The sequence below is a fragment of the Oncorhynchus tshawytscha genome, linkage group LG10 (genome assembly GCF_018296145.1).
Source record: "Oncorhynchus tshawytscha isolate Ot180627B linkage group LG10, Otsh_v2.0, whole genome shotgun sequence".
In the NCBI taxonomy this organism is placed as follows: domain Eukaryota; kingdom Metazoa; phylum Chordata; class Actinopteri; order Salmoniformes; family Salmonidae; genus Oncorhynchus; species Oncorhynchus tshawytscha.
Genome location: NC_056438.1, coordinates 6,972,270 through 6,984,769, shown reverse-complemented (window position 1 = coordinate 6,984,769; position 12,500 = coordinate 6,972,270). Strand labels below are relative to the sequence as shown.

Genomic DNA, 12,500 nt, shown 5'->3' with positions numbered 1-12,500 from the left:
CGGTGCGCTCATAATAGGCTCTTATCTATTCAGTTGTGGGGTTTTGCAGTCAGACACTCTGATGAAGACAGATAGTTTAGTTTCAGTTGTCACTCTCCTTACATTGTTACTCTAACTTCCGCGACGCATATAAGGCCCTGCCCCGCCCCCCTTTCGGAAAAGCTGACCACGACTCCATTTTGTTGATCCCTGCCTACAGACAGAAACTAAAACAAGAAGCTCCCACGCTGAGGTCTGTCCAACGCTGGTCCGACCAAGCTGACTCCACACTCCAAGACTGCTTCCATCACGTGGACTGGGAGATGTTTCGTATTGCGTCAGACAACAACATTGACGAATACGCTGATACGGTGTGCGAGTTCATTAGAACGTGCGTTGAAGATGTCGTTCCCATAGCAACAATTAAAACATTCCCTAACCAGAAACCGTGGATTGATGGCAGCATTCGTGTGAAACTGAAGGCACGAACCACTGCTTTTAATCAGGGCAAGGTGTCTGGTAACATGACTGAATACAAACAGTGCAGCTATTCCCTCCGCAAGGCTATCAAACAAGCTAAGCGCCAGTACAGAGACAAAGTAGAATCTCAATTCAACGGCTCAGACACAAGAGGTATGTGGCAGGGTCTACAGTCAATCACGGACTACAGGAAGAAACCCAGCCCAGTCACGGACCAGGATGTCTTGCTCCCAGGCAGACTAAATAACTTTTTTGCCCGCTTTGAGGACAATACAGTGCCACTGACACGGCCTGCAACGGAAACATGCGGTCTCTCCTTCACTGCAGCCGAAGTGAGTAAGACATTTAAACGTGTTAACCCTCGCAAGGCTGCAGGCCCAGACGGCATCCCCAGCCGCGCCCTCAGAGCATGCGCAGACCAGCTGGCCGGTGTGTTTACGGACATATTCAATCAATCCCTATACCAGTCTGCTGTTCCCACATGCTTCAAGAGGGCCACCATTGTTCCTGTTCCCAAGAAAGCTAAGGTAACTGAGCTAAATGACTACCGCCCGTAGCATTCACATCCGTCATCATGAAGTGCTTTGAGAGACTAGTCAAGGACCATATCACCTCCACCCTACCTGACACCCTAGACCCACTCCAATTTGCTTACCGCCCAAATAGGTCCACAGACGATGCAATCTCAACCACACTGCACACTGCCCTAACCCATCTGGACAAGAGGAATACCTATGTGAGAATGCTGTTCATCGACTACAGCTCGGCATTCAACACCATAGTACCCTCCAAGCTCGTCATCAAGCTCGAGACCCTGGGTCTCGACCCCGCCCTGTGCAACTGGGTACTGGACTTCCTGACGGGCCGCCCCCAGGTGGTGAGGGTAGGCAACAACATCTCCTCCCCGCTGATCCTCAACACTGGGGCCCCACAAGGGTGCGTTCTGAGCCCTCTCCTGTACTCCCTGTTCACCCACGACTGCGTGGCCACGCACGCCTCCAACTCAATCATCAAGTTTGCGGACGACACAACAGTGGTACGCTTGATTACCAACAACGACGAGACGGCCTACAGGGAGGAGGTGAGGGCCCTCGGAGTGTGGTGTCAGGAAAATAACCTCACACTCAACGTCAACAAAACTAAGGAGATGATTGTGGACTTCAGGAAACAGCAGAGGGAACACCCCCCCCTATCCACATCGATGGAACAGTAGTGGAGAGGGTAGCAAGTTTTAAGTTCCTCGGCATACACATCACAGACAAACTGAATTGGTCCACTCACACAGACAGCATCGTGAGGAAGGCGCAGCAGCACCTCTTCAACCTCAGGAGGCTGAAGAAATTTGGCTTGTCACCAAAAGCACTCACAAACTTCTACAGATGCACAATCGAGAGCATCCTGGCGGGCTGTATCACCGCCTGGTATGGCAACTGCACCGCCCTCAACCGTAAGGCTCTCCAGAGGGTAGTGAGGTAGTGAGGTCTGCACAACGCATCACCGGGGGCAAACTACCTGCCCTCCAGGACACCTACACCACCCGATGTTACAGGAAGGCCATAAAGATCATCAAGGACATCAACCACCCGAGCCACTGCCTGTTCACCCCGCTGCCATCCAGAAGGCGAGGTCAGTACAGGTGCATCAAAGCTGGGACCGAGAGACTGAAAAACAGCTTCTATCTCAAGGCCATCAGACTGTTAAACAGCCACCACTAACATTGAGTGGCTACTGCCAACACACTGTCAATGACACTGACTCTACTCCAGCCACTTTAATCATGGGAATTGATGGGAAATGATGTAAATATATCACTAGCCACTTTAAACAATGCTACCTTATATAATGTTACTTACCCTACATTGTTCATCTCATATGCATACGTTGATACTGTACTCTATATCATTGACTGCATCCTTATGTAATACATGTATCACTAGCCACTTTAACTATGCCACTTTGTTTACATACTCATCTCATATGTATATACTGTACTCGATATCATCTACTGTATCTTGCCTATGCTGCTCTGTACCATCACTCATTCATTTATCCTTATGTACATATTCTTTATCCCCTTACACGGTGTATGACAGTAGTTTTTTTTGGAATTGTTAGTTAGATTACTTGCTCGTTATTACTGCATTGCCGGAACTAGAAGCACAAGCATTTCGCTACACTCGCATTAACATCTGCTAACCATGTGTATGTGACAAATAAAATTTGATTTGATTTGATTTGATTTATAAATCTCTCTCTCTCTCTCTCTCTCTCTCTCTCTGTTTCTCTCACTCTCTCTCTCTCTCTCTGTTTCTCTCAGTCTCTCTCTCTTTCTCTTTCTCTCTACCTCTCTTTCTCTCTCTGTCTCCCTCTCTCTCTCTGTGTCTCTCTATCTCTCTCTCTCTCTCTGTCTCTCTTTATCTCTCTGTTTCTCTCTCTCTGTATCTCTCTGTGTGTCTCTCTCTCTCTGTGTCTCTTTATCTCTCTGTCTCTGAATTCAATTTGCTTTATTGGCATGACGTTATAATGTACATATGACTTATTTTGTATATTTTCAATATAATATAGGGTCAAAATAGCCATACATTGAACAATAAGCATAGAGTAGAGGACATGTGCAGGTTGATGGGTCTGTCAGACACTGTCCCTTATGGCAGGCAGCAATGTAGTGCGCTGCCAACCCACAGCTCTCTGCGTCCTCCCCCAACAGGATGGGTAGCCTATTCTCATCAGAGAGGTCTTTGGGGAAATGACACTCTCTAATTGTTTTATATTTTTGACATTTTGTCAGGAAATGCAGCTCCGTCTCAGGTTTTTTTCTCTCTCTCTCTCTCTCTCTCTCTCTCTCTCTCTCTCTCTCTCTCTCTCTCTCTCTCTCTCTCTCTCTCTCTAATTATGCAGCATAAAGAAATGTGCACTCCGATCACAACACTCTATTCGGCGTGAGTTTCAAGTTCAAGGCAGCTTACAATGTATCCTACCATTTCTACCGATCTGCGTGCCAGTTATGATTTTCATATCTACATTTTTGTGGAACAGTTTCATTTTAATGATAGAGTTTTGTTTTGTCAAAATCATTGTCACATGGTTAAACAAATCTGAATAGAAATTATACAAATCTCAGAGTTAAAATGTTATTAATGCAGGAGAACCAGCATCTGACAGATGATTCACTGTGAGGGCAGCTAAAGAACTAAGAGATAGTAGCAGGGGGACTATAACTAGTCTAATGTAGCAGGGGACTATAACTAGTCTAATGTAACAGGGGACTATAACTAGTCTAATGTAGCAGGGGACTATAACTAGTCTAATGTAACAGGGGACTATAACTAGTCTAATGTAGTAGGGGACTATAACTAGGTTAATGTAGCAGGGGACTATAACTAGGTTAATGTAGCAGGGGACTATAACTAGTCTAATGTAGCAGGGGACTATAACTAGGTTAATGTAGCAGGGGACTATAAATAGTCTAATGTAGCAGGGGGACTATAACTAGTCTAATGTAGCAGGGGACTATAACTAGTCTAATGTAACAGGGGACTATAACTAGTCTAATGTAGTAGGGGACTATAACTAGGTTAATGTAGCAGGGGACTATAACTAGGTTAATGTAGCAGGGGACTATAACTAGTCTAATGTAGCAGGGGACTATAACTAGGTTAATGTAGCAGGGGACTATAACTAGTCTAATGTAGCAGGGGACTATAACTAGGTTAATGTAGCAGGGGACTATAACTAGTCTAATGTAGCAGGGGACTATAACCAGTCTAATGTAGCAGGGGACTATAACTAGTCTAATGTAGCAGGGGACTATAACTAGGTTAATGTAGTAGGGGACTATAACTAGTCTAATGTAGCAGGGGACTATAACTAGGTTAATGTAGCAGGGGACTATAACTAGGTTAATGTAGCAGGGGACTATAACTAGTCTAATGTAGCAGGGGACTATAACTAGGTTAATGTAGTAGGGGACTATAACTAGTCTAATGTAGCAGGGGACTATAACTAGTCTAATGTAGCAGGGGACTATAACTAGGTTAATGTAGTAGGGGACTATAACTAGTCTAATGTAGCAGGGGACTATAACTAGTCTAATGTAGCAGGGGACTATAACTAGTCTAATGTAGCAGGGGACTATAACTAGTCTAATGTAACAGGGGACTATAACTAGTCTAATGTAGCAGGGGACTATAACTAGGTTAATGTAGTAGGGGACTATAACTAGTCTAATGTAGCAGGGGGACTATAACTAGGTTAATGTAGTAGGGGACTATAACTAGTCTAATGTAACAGGGGACTATAACTAGTCTAATGTAGTAGGGGACTATAACTAGGTTAATGTAGTAGGGGACTATAACTAGTCTAATGTAGCAGGGGACTATAACTAGGTTAATGTAGTAGGGGACTATAACTAGTCTAATGTAGCAGGGGACTATAACTAGTCTAATGTAGTAGGGGACTATAACTAGGTTAATGTAGTAGGGGCTATAACTAGTCTAATGTAGCAGGGGGACTATAACTAGGTTAATGTAGTAGGGGACTATAACTAGTCTAATGTAGCAGGGGACTATAACTAGTCTAATGTAGCAGGGGACTATAACTAGGTTAATGTAACAGGGGACTATAACTAGTCTAATGTAACAGGGGACTATAACTAGTCTAATGTAGCAGGGGACTATAACTAGTCTAATGTAGCAGGGGACTATAACTAGTCTAATGTAGCAGGGGACTATAACTAGTCTAATGTAGCAGGGGGACTATAACTAGTCTAATGTAGCAGGGGACTATAACTAGTCTAATGTAGCAGGGGACTATAACTAGTCTAATGTAGCAGGGGGACTATAACTAGTCTAATGTAGCAGGGGACTATAACTAGGTTAATGTAGCAGGGGGACTATAACTAGTCTAATGTAACAGGGGACTACAACTAGTCTAATGTAACAGGGGACTACAACTAGTCTAATGTAGCAGGGGGACTATAACTAGTCTAATGTAGCAGGGGACTATAACTAGTCTAATGTAACAGGGGACTATAACTAGTCTAATATAGTAGGGGACTATAACTAGGTTAATGTAGCAGGGGACTATAACTAGTCTAATGTAGCAGGGGACTATAACTAGTCTAATGTAGCAGGGGACTATAACTAGTCTAATGTAGCAGGGGACTATAACTAGTCTAATGTAGTAGGGGACTATAACTAGTCTAATGTAGCAGGGGACTATAACTAGGTTAATGTAGCAGGGGACTATAACTAGTCTAATGTAACAGGGGACTATAACTAGTCTAATGTAGCAGGGGACTATAACTAGTCTAATGTAGCAGGGGACTATAACTAGTCTAATGTAACAGGGGACTATAACTAGTCTAATGTAGTAGGGGACTATAACTAGGTTAATGTAGCAGGGGACTATAACTAGTCTAATGTAGCAGGGGACTATAACTAGTCTAATGTAGCAGGGGACTATAACTAGTCTAATGTAGCAGGGGACTATAACTAGTCTAAAGTAGCATGGGACTATAACTAGTCTAATGTAGTAGGGGACTATAACTAGGTTAATGTAGCAGGGGACTATAACTAGTCTAATGTAACAGGGGACTATAACTAGTCTAATGTAACAGGGGACTATAACTAGTCTAATGTAAAAGGGGACTATAACTATGTTAATGTAGCAGGGGACTATAACTAGTCTAATGTAACAGGGGACTATAACTAGTCTAATGTAGCAGGGGGACTATAACTAGTCTAATGTAGCAGAGGACTATAACTAGTCTAATGTAACAGGGGACTATAACTAGTCTAATGTAGCAGGGGACTATAACTAGTCTAATGTAGCAAGGGAACTATAACTAGGTTAATGTAGTAGGGGACTATAACTAGGCTAATGTAGCAAGGGAACTATAACTAGGTTACTGTAGCAGGGGAATATAACTAGTCTAATGTAGCAGGGGACTATAACTAGTCTAATGTAACAGGGGACTATAACTAGTCGAATGTAACAGGGGACTATAACTAGGTTAATGTAACAGGGGACTATAACTAGTCTAATGTAGGAGGGGACTATAACTAGTCTAATGTAGCAAGGGAACTATAACTAGGTTACTGTAGCAGGGGAATATAACTAGTCTAATGTAGCAGGGGACTATAACTAGTCTAATGTAACAGGGGACTATAACTATGTTAATGTAGCAGGGGACTATAACTAGTCTAATGTAACAGGGGACTATAACTAGTCTAATGTAGCAGGGGACTATAACTAGTCTAATGTAGCAGAGGACTATAACTAGTCTAATGTAACAGGGGACTATAACTAGTCTAATGTAGCAGGGGACTATAACTAGTCTAATGTAGCAAGGGAACTATAACTAGGTTAATGTAGTAGGGGACTATAACTAGGCTAATGTAGCAAGGGAACTATAACTAGGTTACTGTAGCAGGGGAATATAACTAGTCTAATGTAGCAGGGGACTATAACTAGTCTAATGTAACAGGGGACTATAACTAGTCGAATGTAACAGGGGACTATAACTAGGTTAATGTAACAGGGGACTATAACTAGTCTAATGTAGGAGGGGACTATAACTAGGTTAATGTAACAGGGGACTATAACTAGTCTAATGTAGCAGGGGACTATAACTAGTCTAATGTAGTAGGGGACTATAACTAGGTTAATGTAGCAGGGGACTATAACTAGTCTAATGTAGTAGGGGACTATAACTAGTCTAATGTAGCAGGGGGACAAAAACTAGGTTAATGTAGCAGGGGACTATAACTAGGTTAATGTCACAGGGGACTGTAACTAGTCTAATGTAGCAGGGGACTATAACTAGTCTAATGTAGCAGGGACTGTAACTAGGTTAATGTAACAGGGGACTATAACTAGTCTAATGTAGCAGGGGACTATAACTAGTCTAATGTAGCAGGGGGACTATCATTCCTACTGTTATCATTCCTACTGTTATCATTCCTACTGTTATCATTCCTTCTGTTATCATTCCTACTGTTATCATTCATACTTAGACAATAAGAAATCAGACATCTCCAAAATGGGCAACTTTCCTACATTTGCTCGCAGCAGACCAGTTATCCTACTCCTACAAGGTGACCAGTTATCCTACTTCTACATGGTGACCAGTTATCCTACTTCTACAAGGTGACCAGTTATCCTACTTCTACAAGGTGACCAATTAACCTACTACAAGGTGACCAGTTATCCTACTTCTACAAGGTGACCAGTTATTCTACCTCTACAAGGTGACCAGTTAGCCTACTTCTACAAGGTGACCAGTTAGCCTACTTCTACAAGGTGACCAGTTATCCTACTTCTACAAGGTGACCAGTTAGTGTACTTCTACAAGGTGACCAGTTATTCTACTTCTACAAGGTGACCAGTTATCCTAAATCTACAAGGTGACCAGTTAACCTACTTCTACAAGGTGACCAGTTATCATACTTCTACAAGGTGACCAGTTAGTGTACTTCTACAAGGTGACCAGTTATTCTACTTCTACAAGGTGACCAGTTATCCTAAATCTACAAGGTGACCAGTTAACCTACTTCTACAAGGTGACCAGTTATCCTACTTCTACAAGGTGACCAGTTATCCTAAATCTACAAGGTGACCAGTTAACCTACTTCTACAAGGTGACCAGTTATCCTAAATCTACAAGGTGACCAGTTATCCTAAATCTACAAGGTGACCAGTTATCCTAAATCTACAAGGTGACCAGGTAGCCTACTTCTACAAGGTGGCCAGTTATCCTACTTCTACAAGGTGACCAGTTAACCTACTTCTACAAGGTGACCAGTTATCCTAAATCTACAAGGTGACCAGTTATCCTACTTCTACAAGGTGACCAGTTAACCTACTTCTACAAGGTGACCAGTTAACCTACTTCTACAAGGTGACCAGTTATCCTAAATCTACAAGGTGACCAGTTAACCTACTTCTACAAGGTGACCAGTTATCCTACTTCTACAAGGTGACCAGTTAACCTACTTCTACAAGGTTACCAGTTATCCTAAATCTACAAGGTGACCAGGTAGCCTACTTCTACAAGGTGACCAGTTAACCTACTTCTGCAAGGTGACCAGTTATCCTACTTCTACAAGGTGACCAGTTAACCTACTTCTACAAGGTGACCAGTTAACCTACTTCTACAAGGTGACCAGTTAACCTACTTCTACAAGGTGACCAGGTAGCCTACTTCTACAAGGTGATCAGTTAACCTACTTCTACAAGGTGACCAGTTAACCTACTTCTACAAGGTGACCAGTTATCCTACATCTACAAGGTGACCAGTTAACCTACTTCTACAAGGTGACCAGTTATCCTACTTCTACAAGGTGACCAGTTAGTGTACTTCTACAAGGTGAACAGTTATTCTACTTCTACAAGGTGACCAGTTATCCTAAATCTACAAGGTGACCAGTTAACCTACTTCTACAAGGTGACCAGTTATCCTACTTCTACAAGGTGACCAGTTATCCTAAATCTACAAGGTGACCAGTTAACCTACTTCTACAAGGTGACCAGTTATCCTAAATCTACAAGGTGACCAGTTATCCTAAATCTACAAGGTGACCAGTTATCCTAAATCTACAAGGTGACCAGGTAGCCTACTTCTACAAGGTGACCAGTTATCCTACTTCTACAAGGTGACCAGTTAACCTACTTCTACAAGGTGACCAGTTATCCTAAATCTACAAGGTGACCAGTTATCCTACTTCTACAAGGTGACCAGTTAACCTACTTCTACAAGGTGACCAGTTAACCTACTTCTACAAGGTGACCAGTTATCCTAAATCTACAAGGTGACCAGTTAACCTACTTCTACAAGGTGACCAGTTAACCTACTTCTACAAGGTGACCAGTTATCCTACTTCTACAAGGTGACCAGTTATCCTAAATCTACAAGGTGACCAGGTAGCCTACTTCTACAAGGTGATCAGTTAACCTACTTCTACAAGGTGACCAGTTAACCTACTTCTACAAGGTGACCAGTTATCCTACATCTACAAGGTGACCAGTTAACCTACTTCTACAAGGTGACCAGTTATCCTACTTCTACAAGGTGAGCAGTTAACCTACTTCTACAAGGTGACCAGTTATCCTAAATCTACAAGGTGACCAGGTAGCCTACTTCTACAAGGTGACCAGTTAACCTACTTCTACAAGGTGACCAGTTAACCTACTTCTACAAGGTGACCAGTTATCCTACTTCTACAAGGTGACCAGTTATCCTAAATCTACAAGGTGACCAGGTAGCCTACTTCTACAAGGTGATCAGTTAACCTACTTCTACAAGGTGACCAGTTAACCTACTTCTACAAGGTGACCAGTTATCCTACATCTACAAGGTGACCAGTTATCCTACTTCTACAAGGTGACCAGTTATCCTAAATCTACAAGGTGACCAGTTAACCTACTTCTACAAGGTGACCAGTTAACCTACTTCTACAAGGTAACCAGTTATCCTAAATCTACAAGGTGACCAGTTATTCTACTTCTCCCTGTCCACATTAAAATGATAGAAAAACCAGACACGTGCTCATCGCTCACATCTCACTCCTAACAAAATACAATGAAAAATTTGACATACCTCGTAAATGATAGTATGATATAATCCTTAACTTGTTTCTAACAAGTGTAGCATGTTATAAACAACGTTTCAACTCCGAGAATGAGAATGAATGTAAATGAATGTAATTAATAGATGCATTAACAGAAATTAATATGACCAAATTATGGGGATTAACGATACATTTTCTGCTGGTATCATTTTTAATGGGGAATTACCAATTACTAACAATTGGATACAACGAAATTGGGGAGAAAAAAGGGGTAAAATTCAAAAAAATAAAATAAAGGTGATTGTTTTCAACCCCCTGCTCTCAGGATCCCTACTCAAAAACATCTTCCCGCGATTATGCCCCCAAGCCGACACCACAACGGCTCTCAACGAACTACTCTGGACTATGTGCAAACTGGAAACCGCATCTCCTGAAGGCTGCAGTTATTATAGCTGGGGACTTTAACAAAGGAAATCTGAAGAAAACACATCTCCTGTGCTACATGCACAACAAGAACCCTGGATCATTGCTTCTCTCTGGCTACAAGCCCTCCCCTGCCCTCAGTTTAGCAAATCAGATCATTCCTCCATTCTACTGCTGCCCACTTATAGAACAATAACTTAAACAGGAAGCTCCCACTAGACCCACTTCACACAGACAGCGTGGTGAAAAATGTGCAACAGCGCCTCTTCAACCTCAGGAGGCTGATGAAATTGGTCTTGGCGCCTAGGACCATCATGAACTTGTACAGATGCACCATTGAGAGCATCCTGTCGGGCTGCATCGCCGCCTGGTGCAGCAACAGTACCGCCTGCAATGGCAGGGCTCTCCAGAGGGTGGTGTGGTCAGCCCAACGCATCACCGGGGGGGGCAAACTACCTGCCCTCCAGGACAACTACACCACCCGATGTCACAGGAAGGCCAAGAAGATCATCAGGGACCTCAGCCACTCAAGCCTGTTCACCCCGCTACCACCCAACAAGGCGAGGTCAGTAAAGATGCATCGAAGCTGAGACCGAGAGACTGAAAAAACAGCTTCTGTCTCCAGGCCATCAGACTGGCTATTAAATAGCTTTCATTTGCTGGCCTCCGCCCAGTACCCTGCCCAGAACCTTAGAGGCTGCTGCCCTATGTACATAGAGTCATCGAACACTGGTCACTTTAATCATGTTTACATACTGTTCCACCCACTTTAAATGTATATACTGAATTCTAGTCATGGCTCATCCTATATAACTACTGCTGTACACTTCATATGTATATAATATATTCTAGTCAAGGCTCATCCTATATAACTACTACTGTACACTTCATATGTATATACTATATTCTAGTGTGTGTAGTCTTTGTTTTGTTGGAGCTAGAAACACAAGCATTTAGCTAGGTATTACTGAACCGTTGGAGCTAGAAACACAAGCATTTAGCTAGCTATCACTGAACTTTTGGAGCTAGAAACATAAGCATTTCGCTACACCTGCCATAACATCAATACATCTGTTGTATGTGTCCAATAAACTTGATTTGATTTGTATTGAGTATGTGTGTGTTACAGTATGACGTGTGGACTGTAAATTAATTGTATGGAAAGACAAATCTGTTCTCTATTTGGCTTAAATCAGCACTGCTGGGATGTTGATTCTGTTCTCTGATTGGCAGTGTTGATTGACCCACCCATGGGTACAGTAGGGATGACAGGGTCGATGGAGGAGGGCTTAGCCTTGACAGGAATGGGTGTGGTTGGTCCGTTCACCATCACATGACCTGAAAAGGAGACACATGTGGAGGTCAAGGGTCAAGTTTCAAAGACTGGGATTGCAAATCAATCAATGAATAAATGAATAAATCATCACTCAAAAATATATTTATAAAGCTGTTTAACATCAGCAGAAGTCACACACTGCTTTTACAGTTACCTGGCCTAAAGCCCAGAGAGCAAACAGAATCAGAATAACAGTTACCTGGCCTAAAGCCCCTAAAATGACCAAACAGAATCAGAATAACAGTTACCTGGCCTAAAGCCCCTAAAAAGACCAAACAGAATCAGAATAACAGTTACCTGGCCTAAACCCCTAAAAAGACCAAACAGAATCAGAATAACAGTTACCTGGCCTAAAGCCCCTAAAAAGACCAAACAGAATCAGAATAACAGTTACCTGGCATAAAGCCCCCAAAAAGACCAAACAGAATCAAAATAACAGTTACCTGGCCTAAAGCCCCTAAAAAGACCAAACAGAATCAAAATAACAGTTACCTGGCCTAAAGCCCCTAAAAAGACCAAACAGAATCAAAATAACAGTTACCTGGCCTAAAGCCCCTAAAAAGACCAAACAGAATCAAAATAACAGTTACCTGGCCTAAAGCCCCTAAAAAGACCAAACAGAATCAGAATAACAGTTACCTGGCTTAAAGCCCAGAGAGCAAACAGAAGCAGAATAACAGTTACCTGGCCTAAAGTCCCAAAAAAGACCAAAC

The 12,500-nt window shown here is 42.5% G+C and overlaps 1 protein-coding gene across 1 annotated transcript in view; it reads right to left on the bottom strand.

Moving 5' to 3' along the window:
- Positions 1-12,500, bottom strand: part of LOC112240916 (pyruvate carboxylase, mitochondrial-like) — a 492,742-nt gene that overhangs the window by 158,017 nt on the left and 322,225 nt on the right. Inside the window, exon 6 of the mRNA XM_042329317.1 lies at positions 11,700-11,789. Within this exon, the coding sequence (XP_042185251.1) occupies positions 11,700-11,789 (90 nt within the window). The remainder of the gene's footprint in view (positions 1-11,699; positions 11,790-12,500) is intronic.